Below are 25,719 nucleotides of genomic sequence, written 5' to 3'. Positions count from 1 at the left end.
CGCCCCCCGTCGGCGCGTTTCTGTAAAGCTTTACTCTTGGACTTCGCTTCGGTGGAGTCGCACGGTCCGTTCTCCTTTGCGTCTGGCTTCTCGCGTTTGTGAGGTTCCTCCGCGTTCTGCGTGTGACGGCGTCGCAGCACGAGCACTCACGCGTCACCTGGTGGCTCTGGCTTTAGCTTCCCAGTTAGTCCGTCCCAACCTGCTCTTGCCCTCTTTCCAATCGATTGTCCACACCGATGCCAGAAATACCTTTCTATGCGATAGCTATGAGCTCGCCACTCCGCACCAACGCCTTTGCCCAAAAAGCAATTTTCTCCTTTGTCCTTCGACTTGGTGGACGCCTCCTTGCCCTTCGGATCTCAGCTTACATGTCACTTCAGCAGGAATGCCTTCTCTGGCTGCTCCTACGCACCCCTCTTGCCAAAGCTCCTGGAGCGTCCTTCATGGAACCCGCCTTGTTCTAAATGGCGCGCCTGTGTGGTTGCCTGTCTCTCCCAGTAGGCTGTGCCCTCCAAGAAGGCAGACTGTCTTTCTTGTTCACCACTGTATACCCACTGCCTGGGATGGTGCCTTGTACGTATCGAAGAAATATTTGTTTGGTAAATAAATAAAGTGCCACTCACTTCTCATCGCTGACGGAAATTCTGATTTTCCTGACTTCGTGGCCACACTGATTTTTGCGGTCCACACCTCTGATCATATTCTTCGCCCCAGCCATGATCTCCACATCGCCTGCACAGTTAAGCACACGTTTTCACTCAGCATTTTAGGATTTTCGAAAAGCCCTACTAGACTTCCACTATGATCTCTGTGTGTCTGGCATGGCAGCCAAAGAGGAGAGGAGGCGAGGAAAATACAACACAGGACAGGACAGGACAGGACAGGACAGGACAGGACAGGGAGGAACAGCTGTAAACTGCGCTGCAGAGCCCACCCAGACGGCTTCCTGTCTGGGGGAGTTACTCATGCCATGCCCCCCTCATTTGCACGCAAAGCAAGGCATTGCCCGCTGCTGCTCCCGACACCAGGGCTCTCAGCCGAAAATCGGACGTGGCTCCTTCGCGTACGCCTTGTCCCTCCGTAAACCTCTCTTGTTTAGATCAGAGTCTTGCAGCACATTTGCCCCCTGGTAGTCCAGGAGCAGACCGGAGCTTTCTCAGCTTTATGCTGCTCCCTCCTAGGTCCCCTAACTCTGACCCCACCCCACCCCACCCCCTCCCCCAGACCCTGTAGCTTTGAGCAGACCTCCTTCCTAACCGCTCGCCTGAGCTGGAGGGACCAGCGGCATTTGCAAACATCTCAAAGGCACAACTGCAAACTCACTTCACACCACTGTGCTCCGTATTAAAAGAGAATCATACTCAGAATGCGTGCTCCCGTGGAGACAGATTCTCCTTATTTCCCTGGGGCTTCCAACCCGTTTAAACTGCTGCGGGGGAGGCCGCTGCCGCAGGAAAGCAATCCAGCCTGGGAAACGGCTTTTCCCACAGTGAATCCGATTTCTGCGGGAACCGCGGCCCTCCTCCGAGGCCGCGTGCGTGGGGTGCACACCCGCACAGGGCAGTCGCGTTCCTCTAGACCCCGGACCACCAGCAACCCGCCCTAAATGGGTTAGGGAAGAGGTACATTTGTACTCTTTTTGTGAGAAGGTGATGCATGACGAATTCTCGTTGTCGAACTGAGAAAACAAGCTGACATCAGAAATCGATGGAGCATATTTTGCCGGTGAGGCATCGGGTCTTCACGCAGGGCTCGCACTTAGCGTGCAGAACCTGAACGCCATGCAGGGCTTCCGACCTGAGCTGCGGCCCCTCCCGGCACCCCTGCGTTTGGCACAGACCGTGGGCACGTCCCCGGCGGCCAGTGCTCAGGCCCCGCCGGAAGGACGGGCAGCTTTGCTTTTAGTTTTAATGAAATATTCTGAACAATTTCCAAGAATCTCTTATAAGCAGTATCCTGACTTTCTCGTTAGCAGTTAAATCACATAGCGATGCACTCACTCACTCCGGGGCGCCTCCGCGAACATTCCTTCAGCACTTACTTACCATGTGCCGGCCCCACCGCCGGCGCCTAAGTAAGTTACCTCTTCAAATCGTCACAAGTCTGCGGGACAGATGTTGTCTCCCACTTCATAAATAAGTCTACCGAGACCTAGAGAATGGAAAGACTTGTCGAAAGTTCATAGCTTCTACAGAATACTTGTTTTTCTTTATTTAGCCAGCAAACATTTACATAGAAGAGATTACATAGGACAGTATGCCGGCAAGCGTGCTGCAGATCGTGACTCTGGCAGGGGAGCCGGACCTGGCAACAAACTATGATGAGACACAGGAGCCTCTGCAGAGGGAGGCGGGGCTGTCTCTGGGGGGACAGGAGTGGAGGCGACTGTCTTCGAGGTGTAGTTAGCGTTGGCCCAGCCCGCCAGGCCTTGCCTGCCTTGGTGCCCAGTACTTGGGCCCTTTGCGAAGAACTCTTCGGGTGCTCGGCATGGCCAGCACCTTCTCCTTCTTCATTCTTCTGTTGAAAACATCCCCTTTTCACAAGGGGTCTTCCTCGAACAAGCCATATGAAGAAGGTCTCTTTTCCTGCCCTCTCATGGCACTTTCGTTTATTTCTTGCATCTCCTTGAGGAAAGGGACCACATCTTACTTATTCACCACCATGTTCCTGGGACCAGTACAGTACCTGGCTCGTAGCAGGTGCTTCATAAGGTCAGTTGAATGAAGGATTAGGTAGACGGGCAGCTCTGAACGTGGGTTTGCTTCACCTCCCCCTTCATGAGGATTGATTTGACCTCGATGGAATATATCAGAGCATAAAATGTGTAGCTTGTTTTAGAATGTGAGGAGTTTTCGAAAATATATGTGGGCCCCACCTCTGGGCATCTAAACTAAATAGAAATAATTAAGCGTCTCTTCCCGTTCGGTTTTCTGGTCAAGCTCTGCAGCTGATATTTGCTCTTGCCCTCTCCTCCCCGCTAGCTCTGTATAGGACGCGAGTGTTTCCTCACACAACCAAGCCTAGGAGAAAACAAATTAGTAAGGAAGAAGCCATCCGTGTGACCGCTGTAGTTTCCGATTAAGGAAGTGTTCTTTTTGAGTGAAAGCTGATCTTCACTGTGACTTAGCAAACCATCAGAAAAACGAAGGTTATCTTTGAAGCGGATATTCATTCAAGGAAGAATAACTTACAACTTTAGAGCAATTTTTGTGTACCTTAATATTCTGGAAGAGTTAAGACATTTTTCCAAACAACCTCACTTCGTAAACGCTTGCCTGTGCCTAGAAGAAAATTTTATCTTTGGTGACTGAGACCAGAAATGGTAACAGAGTCACAAGGGCCTCATATGAAATCAATAGGCCTTTAAGGCGCAGAGAGTCATTCTTTCGTTCTCATAATACACATTTACTAAGCTCTTATGCTCTAATAAGTACACATCAAGGGCTGAAAAATAACAGGCGACGACAACCACAGTCTGAGTGGCTACGACATACCAAATGCCGCACTAAATATTTGTCAGACATCATCCAAAATCCTCCCACACGACGGCAAGGTTATTCCATTATCTCAGTGTTACAGATGAGAAGTCAAAATTCAAGCACATCGTTGGTCGTAGAGTTGTTCACTTGACGATGTTTTTAAAGTTCCTCTTTAAACATCTCAAGGAATTTTGGACAAGAAGATAAATGGCAGGAGGATGTAGTCTTTTAGATACAGAAAAGTCAGTTTAAAATGGAACAGAATCTAGTGCATCAACATAAACAAATGCATTTGTTTCTTGTTTTTTTTTTTCTATATAAAAATAGAGTTTCAAATCAGTGCTAAATCACTTGCTTATCCAGTAAATGGTTGGAACTAAATACTAGCCATTTGGAAATAAAATTTAAGCTAGATGCTAATCTGTTCCTTATAGCAAAATAAATCCCAGATGAATTAAAACTTGAATCATAAAGAAGGAGAATGAAACCATAAGAGAAGAAAAAGCTGGGCAATTTTATTTGTAATTTGTGATACGAAAGTCACAAAGAGAAATACGAATGCATCTGATTGGTCAAAACCTGCCATACACAAAGTCAAAAGACAAATGGCAAACACCGCATGAGAATTGTTTTCTCCATCATTCAAAGAGTTCTTGAAAAGAAAAGGAAAAAGAAAAGAAAAGAAAGAAGGAAGGAAGGAAGGAAGAAAGAAAGGAAAGAAAGAAAGAAGAAAGAAAGAAAGAAAGAAAGAAAGAAAGAAAGAAAGAAGAAAGAAAGAAGAAAGAAAGAAAGAAAGAAAAAGAAAGAGAGAGGAAGGAAGGAAGGAAGGAAGGAAGGAAGGAAGGAAGGAAGGAAGGAAAATATGAGGAAAGGCCATAAACAATTGGTTTACCAAAAAAAAAAGATCAAAGGACTAAAAATATATGGGGAAATGCTGATTCCTTTCTCATAATTAAAAAAGTGAAAATTAAATGAGATTCTATCTACCTCTTATGTATTTTGCCTCCACAAAACTCTTTGAAGTTCATTAGACAAGAAATGATCACAGAAACAGAAAGCCTTTAAATATCAGAGACCACTAAATTAAGTTGCTCCCTGAAGCCTGGAAGGTTGAAACTCTAGCAGAACCCAGGACAGCATCAAACACCGTGCCCAGGTGCACAGTGTCCTGCTCTGTTACTTTGCTGAGCGTCTCAAAGGAGCCTGACAGACAGATGCCAAGCTGTATTTCAGCATAAGCCATATTTGGAATCTTGGAGAATTCATGTACTTAGACTTATTTAAAAACGTGTTGGAGGGGTCATTAAACTCGTAGAGATCTCGAGGATCTTCAAAGGGTAGCGATAATAATGTAAATGTTAAGTTACTCTTGACTTCTGATAAGTAGAAGAAATCAAATGATTCCAAGGATGATATTTAATGGTAATCAAGATTTGAAAACAGTTCTTGCCTGCTTTTGAAAAGTTAAAAAAAAAAAAAAGATAATTATTTCTCTCTTGAGAATATGCTTCTCTCCCCCCTTAGCTCGAGAAAAGCTAATGACCCTAGCGAATCGAGCAGTTCTGAAAGATACTTTGAATTTGCAAGTTTTAATCGCCGTTCTCTCGGCATCCACTCCCGCCCCCCTCCCGCCCCCCTGTCACCTCATTAATCACCCACGTCAGGCTCCGCCAAGACGTCATTTCTTCTAAGAAGCATTTTTATTTTCTCTGATGTCCCAAGCTAAGCCAGGTCCTCCAGGGCCCTTCCTTTTTCCTCATAGTCCATCCTTCCAGAAGTTATGACGATTGTAATTAAACCATTACACGAAATTGTAAGTCACATTGTAATTGTAAAATTACTGAATACCTGCTCCCTTCTGTAAAAGTGCAAACTTCATGAGAGCAGATAATCTGGCTGTTTTATTCCTCGGACACATGCTGTTCCCTGAGATTTCCCCAGATCCCAGCACGGTTCACTGTCCCTACTAACTGCTCAATAATATTTGTGGAATGAACGGAGTGATGTACAGGACAATAGCCAACGAGGTTCACATCCTAATCCCCATGAAGTTATCATCTGTGGGAATGGGGCTCTGCAGGTGCGATTAAATTAGAGACCTGGAGAGGAGGAGCTAGTCCTGGATTGCCTGGATCAGCCCAATATAATCACCAGGGTCCTTAGAAGAGAGAGGCAGAAGGATCCAAGTGTGAAAATAAACCGTGACCATGGCAATCGACTGATGAGGTCATCTGCCGAGGAGGCCACCCCACTGCTAGATACTGAAGAGGCAAGAATCAGATTCTCCCTGGAAACTATGGAGGAAACCAGCCTGCTGACATCCGACGTTAGCCTCCTAAGACTCATTTCTGATTTTTGACCCCCAGAATTTGAAGAGAATAATTCATATTGTTTTAAGACACTAGGAAACTAATACAAACCAGTTAATTGTGTAGCATTGGGCAGGGCTGATCTAGTAATCTGAATGCAAATAGAATAGAAAAAAATTAGAAAACTGTGTTACAAGACAAATGACCTAAGGCGCTCCCAACGACTGAACCACACCTACCATCTGATGAATGCTGTCATTTGTTTTAAAGAGTAGGACAATACCCTATGAAGAGAATAACCTGAGTCCAGCACTGGAGAATTTGTACCCAGACACCAGAGGAGAAACCGTCAAAATGAAACAAAACCTTCAGTCATGAAGCCTTGGACAATTCCTTGAACCATAGCAGGTCTTCTTTAGATTTTTCACCTGTAGGGTGGGATTAGGAACTGTCAATCTTCCCTTGCTGGGAGGAAGTGATACGGCGCCTGGTATAGGACTCGAAGCACAGAAGAATCTCTGTAAAAGACGGTGAAGTGGAATGTAGGATGGTGGTGGTGGTGGTGGTGGTAATAGCCGTAAAATCAAAGAAGAATAATGTCAGGAAGAAAGAGCAGTGCTGTTTAAAATAAAGCTTTAAAAATAAAAAAGCCTAGAAAAAAGGAGAGCGATAATGGGACTGGATATATTGATACTAATAGCTCTACGATGCAGATTTAGCCCAGAAGAAGGAAGGGAGACAATCTAACAAATGGTGAAATACGTACAAAGAAGAGACATTCGTAGATTTTTTTTTTAAAGTAATACATTTAAAGGTAGCAGTTTTTTCTTACTTTTCTTACTTTTTTTTTTCTTGCCCCCTAAAAGAACAAAACTGCCATGAACTGACTTCATTGTTTTCTGCGTAAAGTCATAAAAGTTGCAAGGGCCCGTCAGAACTGGGAAATGTCAAAACATGAAAATCGAGCTGGGCTTTGGTATTGCTTATTGTGAAATACGGTGGAACACAGATATAATAATAAGCCAGCAAATTCCTCCCAAAGCCAGATGTGCCGCGACTGGATAGATAGAGCGTAAGCAGAGGAGCTTCTTGCCTTTGTCTTTCTACTTAATACAAATCACCCCAAAGCCCTTTTCCATGCCTTCGCTGGAGTTGTTTACCCACTCACTGCCTGGAGCAGGCAGTCAAGCCCTTGGAGATAAGCTTCTTTCAAAATTGCTCCATTTATAAGTCAACGTATCTCATTAAATCTCGGAGTGAGGAACATCTTGTCCTAAAAAACTTCCAGAAAAGATCTAGAATAATTTAATGATCTTCCCATCGCCCCCCGCCCCACCCATACATGCCTTTAAAAAACACCCATTTACAATCATCATTTCTCTTCCCCCGGCCTTGCTTTCTCCTTTGTGGGAACCTGTCACTGCTGTCAAAAGCATGAAGTGAACAAAAAGCCCTTTCTGTATTTTTCAAATCTATTTCTGCTATAATTGATAGCAGAGAACATGATCACTGAAAATGCTTCACTGCAGAAACTCATGCCTAAGAACACTGTTTTTCTTTACTTCCTTCACTTCCGAGTGTACTAGAATTCAATGCGCTAGCGTCACAGAACCCGAGACGGCCCAAGCGGAGACCGTGTCCTGTCCAATTCACCAGCACTCCTCAAATGTCAGGGGGGTCATACCGAGTTCTGGAGCATCCCTGGACACGGAATTCTTTCTGTGTTTTCTCATCAGAGGCTGAACTACACAGCTGAGTGTTTGGGACATGCACTTCTAAACGCTATTTCTTACCACGAAGTGGCTCCGAGCCCTGAATACGCTAATATGTGTCATGGCTCTCCCTTTGGGCTAGTTCACAGATATCCCAGACTTTTAAAACTTAACAACAGTAATTTCCTTCTCTGGCACACTTATCTCCCTCTCCAGGAGCAAGGTCAAAAGCGTCGGTTTTCGTGCCAAGCAGATCTGAAGCGAATCTGGACTGTGCCACCTGTTGGCTCTTTGATTTGGGACAAGTTATTTCTCCACGCTAAGCCTCAGTTTCCTCATCTATAAAATAGGGATAATAGTAATTATTACTTAACCCTGTCTACATTGTGTTCTAATTATAGTTTACTGTCAATCTTCTCTCCCAGGCTCTAAAAGCTTTGATAAGACAGATAATGTCTCCTTCACTACTACACAGCTAATATATAATTCACGGTGCAACGTAGAAACATTGATCGATAAGCATTTGTGGAAGGAGTGAATAGAATGAATGATTGCACAAAGGAATGACTGGTCGGATATTTCTTTCTGCTTTTCGTTCCCAATCATATGCTCGTAACTACACTTGTTCCTGGATCACACGAATTCCCGCTCCGGGGCTTCTGCCCTTGCGTACAGACCCGTTCTCTCCCGTGGCCATGTGGTCCTGTGCGTGAAGTCATCCACACTCCTTGTGCGTAAGCACTCGCCGTGCTCCTAAGCCTCGGTGAAACCTCGTGAGACATTGTCTTGCTTGTGTCAGAATGTGAGGTCGACTTTACTCTTGCAAAGCAGTGTGTCAACGGTGGGAATGGTGCCGGGGTTGAGAGACTTGGATGCCGTCAGCTCTCTTCGCAGAGTGGCCCTGGCTACGTTATGTCACTTCTGAGCCTCTGGATTCTCATCTGTAAAAGGGGGGAAATAATACTTTTCCCTTCAGGTGGTTGTGAGGATCACTGAGAACTAGCATACATTTGTGAAGGCCGTTTTAATCATCGTAATTTTTCCAGCTATTGGTGACCAAACGACCCAAAATAAAAACACCGGTTATCAACGCTAATGTGATGCTCACCGTATGCCAGGCACCGGTCTAAGCACGATCTCGTTTGAGCCTCGTACGCACACACAAAAATGTCGTCATCCCCATTTGCAGATGAGGACACTGAGGCTCAGAGTGCTTTAGAAACATGTTCGAAGTCCCAGAGCCAGGAAACTGCAAAGCTAGGCTTCCAATCCGCAAACGCTCTAGAGTCCGAATGTACCTTAAAGAAGAAATAACAACGGAGGCCACGATTTGGTGACCAATACATTCGAAGCGCTTCCGCTGAAGGTGGAGGTTTTACCCACATTCGAACCGCTCGAGCGGACAACTTCCTCTCTTTCGCTTGGACTCCCGCTCGGCCAGCGCTTGGCAGAGGGCGAAGCCCACCAGGGCGCTGCCGTTGCCCGTGAAGCTGACGTCAGCACGTGCAGGGCCCCTCATTCTTCCCTCGTCCACTCTGCTTGGAGCCCAGAGTCACACGCCGCCCTCACTCTGGAGAGCAAGAGCAAAGTCGCCAAGCCCCGGCCTTTGTCTGAAGACTCTGGGCCGGCTCCCGGCTGGAGGAACACTTAAATCATTCTAGACAAAAATGCTTCCTGAGACACAGGGATATAGACTACTCTGTGCTCCGAAGATCAAGCAAAGTATCGGCCTCTCCCGTTTTCGACCGCCGGGGCTCTCTGCCGTAGCGTCCTGGGAATTTTCCAGGTTCTCACGTAGAGAAACCCAAGGCACGTGTCCGTGGCCCTTCGGACTGTAAGCCGCAGGCGGAGGGCTTCCGTCTCTGCGAGTCTGTCTGCCGACTTCCTCGGAGATCCGCTCACGGCTGTTAAACAGACTCGAAGGGGATTTGGAGCTGGGATAAGGAAGCACATAACCAAAGGGAGAAAGTAACGAGAGGCTGAACAGATTTGATCGTGACAAATTGCGGGATCAAGTGAGCACTTCCTGAACTAAGCCCCGCGCTGCCGACGGGCATTCCGCGCCTGCCTCGGGCGGCTGCCCCGGCTGAGTCACGAACATCGTTCCGGCTTCCAGCCAGGAGAGTTTTCTGTCCAGCTCACAATCTCTTCCCAAACCTTCTCTTCAAACCCCGATTACAGTTGCACGCTCTGTTCTCAAGATTTAGTTTTCAGAAGATGAGGGAGTGGTCCCGACTTTAGAAACGATGGCTTAAACACTAGGCGGTTACCAAGGAGAGAGGATCACCTTCATTTTCACATTGCTTACAATTCGCCGCCTTTGCCTGCCATTAGGACAAAGCAAACCTTCCCAAATGTCTTTTCTTCAGCCATTTCTCTAGAGTCTCTTTCTGACGTTGGTGTTCGTGCACCAGAACTGTGGGAGAAGGTGGTGGTCCAGTCAAGCCAGGCCCAGGTGAGCCTGCCCCGGAACTAGGGGTCAGAGGGCATTTGGCACAGCCCTTGCCACTTAATTCATTTGGCTTGTCTTTATCCCTCACTAAACAGTGATATACACACACACACACACACACACAGAGAGAGAGAGCCGAGCTGGATTGACATCACATTGGTTCTCTCGCGGGGATCCAAGTGTCCTCTCCGAGGACGACGTTGCCCGGGCCCTCTGTCTGCTTCATCTCACCTCTGCTTGCTGTGCTCGTCCCTGACGGCAGGATGTCTGTTCCCAGCCGAGTCTGCAGGGCCCTCCCCCCCGCTCCCTGTGCTGAGTGCATCATTTTCTCTAACAATAAGAAACAGAGCAACGTGTGTTGAGTTCTTTTTTTTTTTTAAGCAATTATTGCTGAATTTGTGCTTATTGTTGAAATTTTGAAAAACACAGAAAAGAAGCAAAAGGAAAAAGTTATCACCCGCAATCATTATGGCATATTTCTTTGCAGGATTTTTTTTCTGGCTCTGTAAACGCTGGTAGCCTGTTTTCCTTGCTGGGCATAATAATCTCATCAATGTTTTCTTTCGCTTTTTATTTCCTCATCCGTGGAGCACCTCCTATGGAAGGAGGTGTGCAAAGCCCCTGGGTCCTGAGCTGGGCCTTGGAATGCAAAGCGGTATTTCCGGGGCAGAGAAGCAAGGTGCACATAATTAAGGCAGAGGGAGAGCGAGCCCTGGGCTGACGGGGTGGCCCCAGAGGCCACCGTAACAGAAACTGGCACTAGATCTGCTAGAGATGCTTACTGCATACAACAGAATTTCCAGGATTCGTTGGAATTTCCAGAAAAAAGCCAAAATTGCATTCAGCAAGGTCAGTGTTTGTTTGAACAGGGCCATTCCCTCGGCAGTCTCTCTGTTAAAGACGCCGCGTTTCAAAAGTGAGGTGGTAATGAACGTCTTCGGCCCTGCCGTCGGCCAGTCGGAAGGCACGCTGGGCGTGGTGTGGCAGCGTGGCCGGGGGCTGCCCGCCAGCCTGGACCAGGCAACGGCCTCGTCGTCCACTGACCACGAGGACCCCCGCGGAGCGGCCGGATGGCCAGGGCGCTGGCGAGGACACTCAGGAGCACAGCCGTCCACCGGCTGGCACGGGAGCATTTCGTAACTTAAGAAACAGACCCCGCCCGAGGGCATCCTGGTGGCCAGGCCCACCTGGCGGGGGCTTCTCTCCTCACGTTGCTAACGAGCACCCTTCGCGATCGGCGGGCCCCATGCCTCTGACCCCGGAGCCGTGGTTTGCCATCCTCCGAAGCTGAGGCGGCGTGTGACTTCGGGCAGACACCCGGGAGAGGGTTTCGGAGCCAGCCCGAGAAGGACAGGCGCTGGCCGGCTCTGCCTTGGTCATTCCTAAGGCACCGCCTGGAAAACTCTCTGCGACCCAGGCTCCTCCACGCATGTCTACTTGGCATGGCCAAGGTCCCCAGGACAGCACAGAGCTCCGGGGTGGAGAAGATGCGATGAGCCACGCAGGGGCTCGGGTCCTGAACACCCGCTGGCGGCAATGGCCAGCGTCTCCCGAGAGGACCCTCCCGCTGACCAGCACGCTCCGAAGTCTCACTCCAGGATGCATTTTTCTGCTCAAGTTCAGGGATGATGTTCTCAGTTACCTAGAGTGAGAGCTACAAAGTTCTCCCTGAATCCCAGCTTCCCCCCTGACTTGGGTGACAGGAAAACGGGCTGAAAGAAGTTTTCCACAAACTTATCGATTATGGAGCTCATGGGGGTAGCTTTTGCCCAGGACCAGGCGATGACGCGAATGAGGCCCCATCAGCCTCACAGCACCCTGGCGAGGCAGACGGCTGTAATCCCCGTGTTGCGAACGGCAGAAACAGGGCTTTCTCACACGTTCAGGAGTCCCACGGCTGCCGAAGGGCTCAGAGGATCCCTCGCTCCAGGTCTGCACAGCTCGAACCCAGGCACGCAAACCGCTCCCCGTGCTGTATCAGGGCCGGACAAGGGGCAGACGGGGGACGGCTGTGTCAGAGCCAGGACGTGTGGCGGGGACGAAAGCCCCGGGAAGCGGTGCTGGGAGGAAACACTCTTCATCCCCATTCCCCCAGGTACAAACGGGGACTTGCGGAACACTCGCTCTTGGTAGCAATTAGCTAACTCTCGATACTTGCGACGTGAATTCAGGAGCCGCACTTAGATGCTTTAGAAACGGTTGAAGGAAGTGGGACCTCTAACCAGGACAAGAGGGGGTGACGGGGAGATGGAGTGAGACTTCACATGGTGTCCGCCGTCCCTCAGTACAGCGGCACGGGGCACTGAGGTTGGCCGTGGGCCACCTCCTGCCCTTGGTCTTCAGACACGAGGACAAGCCAGTGCTTAGAAAGATGAGCAGGCGGCAAGGCAGGGGTTCACGCCGTGTCTCTGCCAGACACCGGCTCCATGATCTGCGGCCAGTTTCTTAGCTTTCCTGCATCTCAATTTCCTCACCTGTAAAAAGGTCATACCTCTCGGAGCTGTCGCGAAGATTAAATAAGATAATGTTTGTGAAGTACTTAGCGCGGCGTCTGGCACCGAGCGAATCCCTCCATGAAGATCACTGTCAACGTGGAATCGCTTCCTCGTGAATTATTTTATCATGAACGTATGGAGTAGTTCTTTGTTCCAAACTCACGGCTTTTAAAAATCGTAACTTTGGGGGGGAAGAAAACCCTGTAGAAAAGATGATGTCGTCTTTGTTTTCACAGGAGCCATGGGAATTTACACTGGAGAAGGCAAGACGGATTGTCAAGAGACCCCCGACTCCGGTAAGCCAGCAACGGGCGGGGTGCTGGCGTCTTCCTGGGCGCTGACACCTCCCCCAGCCCCTGCGCCCTCATTCGGGGTACGAGCCCACAGCACACCGCAGTCGAATCGGGCTCGGAGCAGAGAAATGAGCGCCTTCCCCTGTTTCTCTTCCCTCCTCTGCACGGCGGCGTTTCTCACCCTCAGCACCGCTGACATGCGGGGCTGGATAATACTGGCCCGTGCATTGTAGGGCGTCCCTCTGTATCCCTGTCCCCCGCCCGGCAGCGCCATCCACCCCTCCCCGGTCATGACAAACAAAAATGCCGCCCGGCATTCCCGAATGTCCTCGGGCACTCTGCCGAGCCCCTCTGCTCTGTTCTGGGAGGCTGTATGTCCTTCCGCTCCTCTACTCTCTACCTATGTGACCTTAGACTGAGCTTCGGCACCCCCATCAGTAAGCTAGGGACAGTAATAGTGTCCTCTCTCTCGGAGCACGGATGTGAAAGGAATCCAGTCGATGGGCGTGAAGCACCTGGTATCTCTCCTGGGGCTTGTCAAGCGCTCGGTAAAGGCCAGGAACATCATTATTCCTCTCCCTAATTTGTCCTCTTTGCAAGAAGACTTTGATTCCACAGACGGAATGTTTCATTCAAATCAGTTGTCATGGAGTCAAGCATTGGACTTCGACCCTAGTCACAAATCAGCCCCCGTTAGGAAGGAAGGCGGAAAGCAGATCTTCAAAGGAGGGCATGTCCCTGGATGCTAGAGGCCCCCGCGGTGAGGAGCTTTAACCAGAGATGAGAGGGCAGAGCCCCTGTCCTTGGCTTCTCCCCACTGCCAGCTCCTCATTCACCCCAATTCACTACAGTTAAAGTAGTATTGATTCGGCCACACGAAAATGAAGGGAAGAAAAATTCCTTAATGCTCAGTTGCCAGACTGAGCAGATAAAAATAGAGGATGCCCAATTAAATTTGAATTTCAGATAAATGATGAATAATTTTTTAGTGTAAGTATGTTCGGTGCAATATATTCTTTGGCAACCTGACTCGCGGGGGCATCTGGGTTTTGATGTACGAAGCTGATACATGTTACATGGCAATAAGCCGCCATTTCTACACAATTGATTAATCAATCACCATGTCTGCACTGCCAATCATTACTTAATTCGGTGAATAATTCAAGTCCAGCTGGAGCCGGTTCACCTCACCTGTTTAAGTCATTGAACGAGAGAGTGAAACACCACTTAAAACCCTTGACCACCACTTCCAGTACTCAAAACAGAACTTGGGAATAATACAACTCTTCTATCCTTCTCAGCATGCATCTACAAACTTATTCTCGGAGTATTGTTTACTTCGCTAGCACACACTGGTTTGGCATTAACTCAAGGCTAATTAGGATTTTACAATTTTTTATTTCTGTCACCAGAACTGCAAGCATAATTCATGGGGCAGGATTCCAATAACTCTTTGAGAGATGCCAAAAAAAAATTTTTTCTACCGAACAGTTCAACAATAATAAACTTCTCAAAAACCTCCAATTTATTTATCTCCAGATTAAAGCTATCGAGGGGAAAAAAATAATCAGAAAACGCAAAGAGGCGTCTCTGAAAAGCTGTTCAGAGGACATTGGCAGCCCTGAAGCCCACCGTGGTGGCCGAAAAACCACGGATGGAGTCGGGATGCAGAGAGGTGCGCGCAGCAGGCCGCCCGTGGTTCTAGCACCGCCCGGCAGGCTGTGAGCATCAGACTGTGGAGAAGCCGCATGTCGCTGAAGAAGGGCAGAGGGTCCAGGGAAGATATGCCCTACGAGGCCCTACGAGGCTCCTCAGGGGGCGCTTTGTGGACTCGACGCAACACTGAGTATCTAAGGGTTTAGAGTCCCCGAGTTATGGAATCGCTCTCCATACTTATCCCAGTTACTCCTACGAAGTGAATAGCATGCTCTTGTTTTCAACCCCATTTTACCGATGAGAGCACTAAGCCTCCGAAGGGTCTTGCCTGAGTAGCAGGGCACAGTTTGCCCAAACATGTATCGGTCATCATCAGTGTTAAAACCATTAGGCTAGTTCGATCGAGGCCTTCGGATTAAGTAAATATTAAACAAAGTAGCTCAAACATTCAGATGCGACCTGACTTTGAACTTGGGCCTCAGAATGGGTCTATATTTCCAGATCGCCATTGCTGTGGCAACGATTTCATGCTGGTGTTCGTTTTATAGTGTATCAACAATCCTGATTTCGGTGGGTCACCAGGTCTCTGGACTCGACCTATCAAACACCCCCCGCTTACTACCCCCAGCACCCCTCTGCCTGCCTTACACCAGCGGTCCCCAACTAGGGACAATTTTTCCCTCCCCATCCCCTCCCCTGGGAGACATTCGGAAATGCCTGGAGACATTTTGGGGCTGCCGGCATCTGGGGCCAGACACCAGACACGCTGCTAATCATCCTGCAGAGCGCGAGCAGCCCGCAGCACAGGACGCTTCGGCCCGAGAGGCGGCAGCACCGAGGCCAGAGGCCCTGCACCAGACCCCGGGCCCCTACCTGCCAACAATTCTCTGCGCCCCAGCTGGCCTGCCCCAGGCCGTTCCGTCACCCTAGAAACATATTTCTGAATTTTAAGGGCGGTCCCTCTGCTGAACGCCTCCAAGGACCCCCTGCCCTCGGGATGACGTGTACTAAGCCTCCTCGCCTGTCTTGACGTCTCCTGCCTCCCACGGTTCACTGCGGCCCGCGGTTCCCTGCCCTGTAGCCAGGTCACAATGCCTGGGGTGCTCCCAGACACCAGCCTCCTGCGGCCCCGCCTGAGGAGCCCCATCTGCCCGCAGCCCGGGACCTCGTTAAAACGCAGATCCTGAGGCAGCCGTTCTGCGTGGGGCCTGAGACTCCCAATGCTCTATGCGTCCACAGGCTGCATTGCTGCTCCTGCTTTGCAGTCACACGTTCAGCGGCCAGGACCTGGAGCAGAGGCTCTGAACCTTAGCGGGCATCAGCATGACCTGGAGCCTAGGAACACACAGATTCCGGGACCCGGCCCAGGCGTTCTGATTTAGTAGAGTCAGGGCGAGGCCCAGGAAATGCACCTGTAGCAAATCTGTGGATTTGCTATCGCAGCAGCCAGAGCCTCTGTCTCTGCCTTCCCACCCTCCTCCTTCCTGCCTGACTTCTGGGCCATTTCCTGCCCCCGCCTCCGGGTTCCTGGAAAGCCATGCTAATACTGCGACCACTGCAGACCTCACGAGCCACCCCTACACCCCACTAAGCAGTGAGTTCCACAGGGATGGGGCCCGCCTCCCATGGATCCACGCCTTGCAGACGGTGGGGGTGCCAGTCAGGACTGTCCCTCTGACCCTAGAAGTTAGGCAGACATCACGAGGACCCTTAGAGGTCTCCTGAACATCCCGAAGAGGTTGCATGTCCTCGTTTGCTAGGGCCAAGTTTTCTCCAGCAGTTAATACCGCTCATAGCCAGCTGAAGGACCGGCAGGAATCTACCGTACCCCTCCCTTCATCGATAACTGCCGATTCCCAACTTTGTCTTCCGTTGTCTTTTTATTTCATCCAAGGAGAGCATCATGGAAACCACAGTCTTTCTAAAAGCACTGCTTACTGCAAAGGCGGGGCTTGTAATTCATCTCACAGGCAGAGCCTTAGAGAAACCGCTGTCTGAAACCCCTCTGCTCACAAAGCTTGAGGAGCTACATCCGCACCCCCACCCGCCCCTACTGGGGGAGGGGCCTTCCTTCTTCCTTCTTCCTCCTTCCCAAGCCCTGGCCACGTCTCTCCCCCGTTAGTCTTTATTTTACCTCGCAATAGGATGGAATTCTTCTACTTGAAAACGTGCTTTATTTTCAAATCTCTTCCCCAGCACCGGAGTACCACGAGGGAGAACTCCATGAGGAGTTCTATCGTCTGAGGAGATTGGCCCAAGGCGGGCCAGATTCTTTGGGGACGAGGCGGAGGACCGGTGAGGGTGGGACTCGCTGGCTGGTGACGAGGAGGGGGCCCCCATCAGGAACGAGCGTGAACACAGATGCAGAGGTGGAACGGGTGTAGAGTGTGGGGTCAGGGGCAAGAGGTAAAATGGCCCGGATTCTGGAGGAAGGAGACTAGAAACCCAGACTCTGGCGCCCTCAGAAGCAGGGCCTCTAGACGTCGGGGAACCGTTCCTTGAACTGAACGGCTCTTTGAGTTATTTTTTTTTTCTCTCTCTCTCTCCAGAAATATTCCAGAAGCGATTCTGATATTTGTTCGCTCCCATTTTTGGCCAAGATCTGCCAGAAGATCAAATTGTACGTATGCCATTTCTCCCTTCCTGAGCACGGCGTGGGGTGGCATCTGGGATTGTCCCTTGTCTTCTAATGCCCAAAGTGATGTTCAAACTTAAAAGGTATCTTCCTCAAGATGAAAGTGTTTCTCACTCGTGACCTGTACAGAAACCAGAGGGCAAATTAGCCCTGAACAAATTATCTTGGAGATACACCGGATACCAGTATCTTTGGACATCAAAACCTGGCTTATACCTAGGGCTGGGACATAGCCTGCTGGTGAGATTCTGAGCCGCTCGGTACACACTCACACCACACCTGGGGACAGCCCTTCCTTGCCATGTAAGATATAGACAAGTTCGGCAACTCATCACAGCGGGGACTCTGAGCATCTTTAGAGCGAGGCACTCCCAGGCTGGAAAGGGACTGCTTTTTCACTGAGCCTAACCAATTGCCTAAAAGCCTGGCCGAGATATTAGGACCAGGCTTCCAAATACAGTGACACTCTTCAGAGTCCCCAGGCCGTCCTGTCTCAGCTTTAATCCTGTACTCCAGCTCCACGCAGAGTCTGGGGCTATGCTGGTCGTTACAGTAATCACCATCCAGAGACATTAAAAGGGAGAGCGGTGTCCTGCGAGGTATATTGGACGATGAGGCCAAATAGCATGATTCTGCCTTCCAGTGGGCCAGGGCTGCGGCTGCCACCAGTTGGTGTCCGGACGCCATCCTCGGTGCCACGTGCTGCATTCCACTCACAGGACATTTGTGCACATGTTCTCACAACAGCTCCACAGGGTAGGGATCATTAGTAGTCCTATTCCACAGAGGAGGAAACTGAGTCTTAAAGACATCACTCATCCCAGCTGCTGCGGGCCCAAGATACCCCCCACCCACCCACCCCTGGCGCACTGGACCCACGCGGTCCTTCATCTCATGAGCTGTATAGGACCTAACGTGCTGAACGTCTCCCGTCTGCCGTGACGGCATCTCCGGGGAGGAGGAGGCTATGCCGCTGGCCCGCTTGTTAGAGATCCGAGAGTCTGCCCACCCGCGCTCCTGCAAACCAGCTGTGCGGTGTGCTGGCCTGGGTCCCATAAACAGTATCGGCGCCCCTTTTCACGAATAGGGGTGGATGCAGAGAGCATCGGGACGTGGGGAGCATCAGCTATGAAAGAAGATGCCGGGAGGTTGAGACGCAGCCGGCCCCCGGACCCCCGGCCGTTCCGTCAGTGCGGGATGGAGACGCCCGATTCCTGCTCGCCCAGCCCCAGAAGCCGTCCTTGGAACGACCGTTACGATCGCACGCGATGACGCAAGAGCCGATGGCCTCTGCGGGCCCGGCGCAGGGCCCGTGCTGCATTCGGTCTTTCCAACCACCCCAGGACGCAGGTCCCGATGTCGGCCCCGTTTTACAGACGAGGAAACAGAGGCACAACAAGACGAAATGACTTGCCCGAGGCCACATAACAAGCAGACGGCACACCTGGGACTCAAACCCAGAGTCTAATCTCAGAACCCAAAGCTGCGTGAAGGGGCTTCTCAGGGCGTGTCCCCCCTACTGGACCACCCATCACCAATCACGCGCCTTGAAAACGTTTCTCATCTCTCAGGTTTCACCTTAAGGTCACCTCCTTCCTGTACCGAGTTGGAAATGTTTTCTCTTGGGGTGTGCAACCCTTTTATAGCCTTTTTCCGTAGTACTATAGTTGCCTATCGGTGCATTACTTTCTCCGCCCATCATTGAAGGTCTCTGGCACAGTAAACATATCTCAGACCCAGTCCTAGCATCTAATATGACATCTGGGACACAGCGGGAACTCCGAGAATGCCTGCAAATTGCACTTATTGCTACTTGGGGTCACCCATCTACCGCCTCGTGTCTAGAATGTATGGCTTTGGTTGGTCACTTTGAGCCCCGAAGATAAGCAGATAAATGCTAATTTAATGAAGTAGCTTTCCAATTCCAGAGACAACTCATGGTTAACTTCCTTCAAGGGCCAACTCTCACCGCAAAGATGGCACGGGTGGGCGGGGATAGCTTTGGCACACTAAAGTGAGACCTTTCACTGGCTCCTTTTCTCAGACCGAAAACATGGCTGTTCGGGTCCATACCTTCTCTCTTTCTGTCTCTCTCTCTCTCTTTCTGCATGTGTCTGTATGTCCTTCTTTTGCTCAGCCAGAAAAATAAAACAGCTGTCCAGGAGGTGAACCTGGGAAGAAACTATCTAGTCTCATAGGAGATGTCATCTCCGAAGAGGCTTAGAACCGGGTCTCCCAGGGTCCACCATCCTGGGAGTCACAAGGCAGGCTCCACACTACCAGTCAGGCTCCACGCCGGCTCGGGCTGAGTCCCTGTGCCTTGAGCTCTCAAAACGGCTGAGAAGCTCTTGATTCGAAGGAACATTTAATAAATCCTATAAAGGATCCTGTTACTCTCTCTACGTTCTGGGCTCCAAGGAGAGCCTCGCGCTGCCTCATGACCGCACCACCCAGCGGCCCGATCGGTGATTCCCCTACAGGGGAAGCAGCGTCTGCCAATCAGAAGCTGGGACACATCTGGTAGTGAGGACACGAGCGGGGAATGCTCACTCCAGAAGGTGTCTGTGGCTTTGGCACGAATTCGCTTGGTCGTCAATCACAGCAGAGTCCTGGCTTTCCAGGCCCAGGAATGGGCGTGAAAGTCCTTGCCAGCTAATGACGACGAAATGCCTTGAGATTCTCAGGCCTTTAAGAGTAAAATTTTAAGAAAAGATTTACGCATTCACAGGCTGTGTAGAATGGCACCAATTCAGCCCATAGTGCCAAGCTCACTGGACCAAAAACACAGTCTCCTTTCCTGGGAATCTCAACATCAATATCCCGTGCCCTTTAAAGCTTCAATTCAGTTATTTCACTTCCTCATAGGGGGCAAGCTAAGTACCAGAATGGAAATCTGTTGGTGGAAAGCAGAGGCTGGCAACGTTTGGCTGACACTCTCACAGACCACGGAGGCCCTTGACTTTATTTTTAGAATGGGCTTCTGTCACATAAACTCAACCCAACCACATCTGCAAATGTCTATTTGTTTTTGTGGTTTCTTTTTTTCTTAGCTTATTGGGTATTTTGCTTTCTTTTTTCCAGAACCATAGAAAATTCTGTGCCATTCAAAGATGTCGATTCAGACAAACACAGCATCTTTCCAGTAAGTATTGTTAAGACGTTCACCAGATGTTCACTGACCTTTCATATCAAATATCTTTCCTTTGATGAGACAAGATAGAATTGCACTCGAATTGACGTGTTACTAATTTGATAACATACCACTTCACGATGGTTATAGACTTTTCGGCATCTTAGTAACACATGGACCATCGGAGTGGATCTTAGACCTAGTGTTTTGTTGCCTGGAGCCATTCCCAGCTGGACCTCTCCATAGAGGTCACAATTATCACGAAAGCTGTTGTGAATTATTTTGGAAGTTTTTAAACCCACTTTAACTTACTTTTTTAAAGTATGTGTGTCTGTCTTTATACAAATGTGAATGTTTGATTTAGAGTAGTTTCAGATGTCAGGATGTTCTTTGTGAACAAGCAAGTAACAGATGTCACAAACTCCCCAAATTTAGTGACATCTCAGATATTCCTCCTGGGAATGGAGGAAATAAAAACAGTGTTTGAAATTATCATGATTCTTGATTCTTTCAAGTCAGACAGGTCTAACATATAATAAATCCACATAATTAACCAGTTTAGCTAGAGAGTTTTAACTTATCCAGTAAAATGATTAATGATTTGACCAGATAAACCAATCGATAAGAGCCCGAGAAGAATAGTGATTAATAGAGAAAGTTAAAGGAGTCGGATGGCTGGGCAGCTTATGGATTACACACACACACACGCACACATGTGTGCACGTGCACACATGTCTGGCCCGCATACACATAAATATACAGGTGTGTGTACATGCGCACGTGTACACAATGCACCCCCATACACCCGCATACAGGCACACACCCAACAGCACATAGACACACATTCACGCACACATTCATTCACACGCACACCACCACTCGTTACTGGCCCTGGTTCTACCTTATGCTTCACCTCACACATTACTTTATCATATTAATCTTGATTGTCTGGGCAATCTCCAGCGTTCTTAGACTGTGTTTGAGCTAAAAACTGCGGAGGTTGGCGCCCCGCCCCCTCCCGCCCGCGGCCAGCGCTGACTGCCCCCCATCCGTCCCATCGTGGGGAACGGCCAGGTGGCCCGAGCCCTTCCCGTGTGTCCCCTTCCATTTCAGACACTGCGCGGCTACCACTGGCGAGGGAGAGACTGCAACGACAGCGACGAGACGGTGTACCCGGGCCGAAGGTGACTGTCGCGGCCGAAACCCGCCTTCTGAAAGGGGGCGGGAGGCCGCATGCCTTTCCCAGCCTGGGGGGTTTCGTGCTCACGGAGAGGAGGGACCCCGCGTCCCGACCGACCTAGAGCTCGGTGAAAACAGAGCACCGTTTGTCCAAGAAACGGTCATGGAGCACCTACTAAGTGCCAGCACCCAGCACCGTGCGGGGCGGTAAACGAAACGGAGATGGGCCTCCTCTCAGGGAGTTACAGTCGAGTGGGAGAAAAGGCCCAGCGGCAGGTGAGGGGGCTCCGTCCAGCGTCCTGCACGCGTCCTGCAGGCGGCCCCCACCAGGGGTGCGGAGAGGGCTCCCCAGGGGAGCGCGGGTCCGATTTTAGTCCCGGGCTGATGCTCAGCCAGCCACATGTGTCGCCTGAGCTGTGACTGCAGTGCCAAAGCGTCAGATGAAGCAGATGCTAGGGATGTCCGGCGGCAGCACCTCAGTGGCTTCACCTGTCTAAACAAAGCGGCGCGCAGGCTCGTTCCTCCCGCGCACCTGCACCGCGCGACAGCCGCGCAGGTCCCGATCCGGGTCAGAGGTGAAGAGGCGGGGTCTGGCCCCCGGTCCCCCGCAAACGACCACGAAAACGGCCCCGAGGCCGAGCGAGCTGGGGCCCCTGTGCTTCCTGCCGCTCTTCGTGGAGTGACCTGCCGCCCGGCTCGCGTACGCTTCGGTTCGCTCGGTGCCCGCGTATGCCCGACACCCGCGCTGATGTTTCGTTCTTAGGCCGGACACCTGGGATGCACATCGGGATTCCAACTGCAACGGCATCTGGGTAAGCGCCTAAATGAAAACGTGGCCCCGTTCTCTCCCTGCCCCCCCCCCCGAACCCCACCGCCTGCCTCGCGCAGACCTCGGGGAGAAGGCGCAGACCGAGGTGACCCTCCCGTCCCGCAGGAAGAGGCTCGGCGGGGCGATGAGAGACGCCGCGGCCTCGGTCGCAGCCCCTTTCGGCCTCGCTTAAGGTCACCCGCACCTAATCCCTTTGTTGTTTTGGACACTGTGAAATTGAGCGGAGAGCGGCAACCCAGAAACCCGCCGCTCGCCGCCCCGGCCCCTGCAGCCAGGCCCGTCCCTTTCTGCAGGCCCGTCAGGCCGAGGGAACTCACGCTGCAGGTGCATCTCGGGGCGTCTAGGGCCAGCGCCCCGTGCGGGTGAGCGCTGGGCGGGCCGCTGCCGGGCGGGGGACAGCGAAGGAAAGCCAAGCACCCCCGCATGGCCGCGGACCCTGGTTTCGGGGGCGGGGGGCGGGGGGTCCTCGTGAAGAAAGAGAATGCCAAATCACAAATACAAAAGCCAACGTGAAAGCAAACAGTTGACAAGGACAGTAAATGACATTCTAACAGGTTACTGGAGTCTTGGAAATTCGGGTCCTTTTCTATCGAGACCTCTCTCTCGATTTACCAGGAGCGGCGCCTGGCGGTGTGTTTCGGGGGCAGCCTGGCTTCCCCCGCCCCCCACCCTGACCGCGGTAGCTCCCGGCGCATGCGCAGCAGGGACTGTAAGGCCAGCCCTGCGTGTACGATTCCCCGGCTTCAGGATAAATCGCCTTTGAATAGTGGCCTCATTTACCTGCTTGGATGAAGAGGAGAAATTTTGTGTAAATATTTTCCTCTCTCCAGGACACCTGCGGTCCATGGTTTCTGAGATACGGAGAACAGGACAGATTGAACCCCAGCCACCCCCCCGCCGGTCCCATCATTAGTCAAACTGCCTTTCCGTGAGGAGGAGAAGACAGTTTCCTTATCAGTTATGACAGAAAAGCACATTGCCTTCACACCTATCCCCTTCCACAGGGGGAAAAATAACTCGCGGGATCACAAAATCATTAACCCAAAGGCGATTTTACAGCCATCAAGTTCAGTATCTCCCAAAATGTGTCCCCAGAACCCTAGTATGCATTGTGCTGTTAACGGGTGTCAGGGGAGGGATCCTATAGTCAAGTTCGGGGTCAAAGAAGCCCAAACGGCTTTCTTTACTTCAGGATTTCTCAGCATTTCTGATGCTTCAATGTGTGCCAGGAGCCCCCAAGACCCGGAGAGGATGCAGGTTATAACCTGCGCCCGACCACCACACACCAGATGACAGTAGCTCCCCCTTCCTGCCCCCCCCCCCATTGGAACAACCAAAAATCTCTCCAAACATTGCCAAGTGTCTCCCTAGGGTGGAAGTGGGGGACAAAAGCAACCCCATTGAAAATCACCCCTCTATACTCATTAATCCTTAGGCCCTGGAGATATGGGGGCACTTGGAGCCCCAGCTCAGAGACTGCTGAACCCACTCTGACCTTGTGACCCAGTCCTCAGCGGGGCCTCAGCACTCCCGGGGGGTGACAACCCCAACACTCCAGAACCCTGCCCTGCATCCTTTGGAATGAGATGGTCCAGTTTCGGGATCTCGCTTTTTCCTGCCTCCAGTGTCTCAAAGCCCAACTCACTCACACAGAGTGTTGATATGATAGGTTAAGAGCTCAAGAGATTTCCAAGGGTTTTCTCTCCTAATTTGCCTCTGTACTTTCAAAGCCATTGGGGGAGGAAGGGGGCTTTAGTACGGGTGTCTCACAGATTTAAAAGCAATCTGCTAATCTTATCACTTCTCTTTTAAAGGGTGTTGATCCAAAAGATGGCATTCCATATGAGAAGAAATTCTGTGAAGGTATGAATTGTAAACGTCATTCATTCATTCAACAGATATTTCTTGACTCCCTATTCCTATTAAGCCGTGAGGGCTCTATGCAGATCTGAGTTTTCATGGGCAGACACGATACAGTCCTTGCCCAGAGTCGATGTAACACAAAATTGTCTTTCTGCTCTCAGAGAAGCAGGAAGGGATAAAAATGCACTATTAGGCAATTTAGAAATGCTTGTTGGACGAATAAAAGAATGAATGAACAACTGAACTAATGAGTAAATAAACTCGGGTCTAAATGAAATCCTGGTGTGAGGCTCCGGGGTCACTGTGGGAAGCCTCTTGGATCCACCCCGCATCCCAACGCCTCCTGGATGCCCTGGGCCTTCTCAGTCCCTGTTGTGTGGCCATGCGCTGGCTGTCACAGCCCCAAGACAGGAAGCCACTGGAGTGAGGCTGATGGGGAAGGGGGCTCCGCTCTGACTGGGAGCATCAGCTGACGCTTCCAGGGTCTTAAGGGATTCAGAAGAGCACATCCATCACCCATGGGTGGATGATTTGTGCAGATGGGCCTCAGAATTAGATTAAGTGGTCCTTCACCTTCAAACACACAGGGCTTCACGAAGACCTTTATCCCTCCACCTCCCCATTAATCAGCCAGAATCGTCCATCTAATGCTTTTTGTATATGGATTAAGGGCTTTAAAAGACCACGATACTTATGAAAAACCAAAGTTGTTCCATAAGATCAGTAATTCTTAAAGTGAATTATAACAGAAATTGGTGTGTTTTCCAAGAAAGCAATTTCCGGAACCAAAATTCAGGGCATATTTCTGAGTTCAGACAAAGTTTCGATTCATTTATGCATCCATCATTCACTCAGGATGTTGCAAGGCCGTTTGTTTTATGCTGAGCTAGGAAACGCACCTTCATCTGTACAGCTTAGCACGCAGTTCCAATGGCCTGGAAATCTCATTCGGCTTCTGAATGCCATCTCCCTCCATCTGCAACACGCAAAAAGGGGCAGCGCCTCACTGAGACGATGCTCTGTGCGTGGAACACACAGCAGGGTGTCTGCTCTCCTAACTACCCAATCTGGAGGCTTTAAACTACTTGAGAGCATAAATAATGCAAATAAATTATGCCACCCAGGTTCACAGCCCAGGGGGATCATACTGCTGGGCGACTCCGCAGGGGCTCATTTCCGCATCTCTCCCGAGTGGATCACGGCTTCGCAGATGGCCTTGGTAAGTAGTCTTGGCAGTTATCACCCCGGATGCGCCGGCCCTCCGTGTCTGTCTCCCCTTGCTCTCTCTAAATGCGATGCCGGCTCCAAACAGGTGCAAATTTCCCTTCTCAGCAAAATCTGCCATAAAAGGCGCATCCACAGCCGTTTCGGTTCAGCTCATTTCCAGCAACGTGAGCGGAAATGTGGGAGCATTGCCACAACAGGCTCACCACGAGAGCCGCGCCACCCATTAGAGTCGGGGGAGAGAGCGGGTGGGGGGGGCACCCCTGCGAGTGGGAAGGAGACTTTGGCCCAATGGGCAAAACCTCGTCCTGCAGCCACCTCCGAGGGTGGTTTCCTCATCCCTCTCCTAGAAAACTGAGACTCTGACCCAGAGAAATTAAACTACAGACGAGAGCGACCCATTCTCCCTTGACCCCTTCTCCTCAGACTAAAGACATTGGACATGAACCTAAACACGCCCTGT

At 50.7% G+C, this 25,719-nt stretch overlaps 1 protein-coding gene across 2 annotated transcripts in view; it reads left to right on the top strand.

Moving 5' to 3' along the window:
• Positions 1–25,719, top strand: part of AOAH (acyloxyacyl hydrolase) — a 107,806-nt gene that overhangs the window by 19,149 nt on the left and 62,938 nt on the right. For both annotated transcript variants that reach the window (XM_016159783.2, XM_016159776.2), the window contains 7 exons: positions 12,684–12,743; positions 16,946–17,016; positions 20,113–20,173; positions 21,275–21,345; positions 22,104–22,152; positions 23,984–24,032; positions 25,157–25,251. In XM_016159783.2, the coding sequence (XP_016015269.2) occupies positions 12,684–12,743; positions 16,946–17,016; positions 20,113–20,173; positions 21,275–21,345; positions 22,104–22,152; positions 23,984–24,032; positions 25,157–25,251 (456 nt within the window). The remainder of the gene's footprint in view (positions 1–12,683; positions 12,744–16,945; positions 17,017–20,112; positions 20,174–21,274; positions 21,346–22,103; positions 22,153–23,983; positions 24,033–25,156; positions 25,252–25,719) is intronic.

This window comes from Rousettus aegyptiacus, unplaced genomic scaffold, assembly GCF_014176215.1.
Source record: "Rousettus aegyptiacus isolate mRouAeg1 unplaced genomic scaffold, mRouAeg1.p scaffold_m13_p_13, whole genome shotgun sequence".
In the NCBI taxonomy this organism is placed as follows: Eukaryota; Metazoa; Chordata; class Mammalia; order Chiroptera; family Pteropodidae; genus Rousettus; species Rousettus aegyptiacus.
The sequence above is the reverse complement of the archived record's forward strand: the minus strand, read 5'-3'. Positions and strand labels throughout refer to the sequence as shown.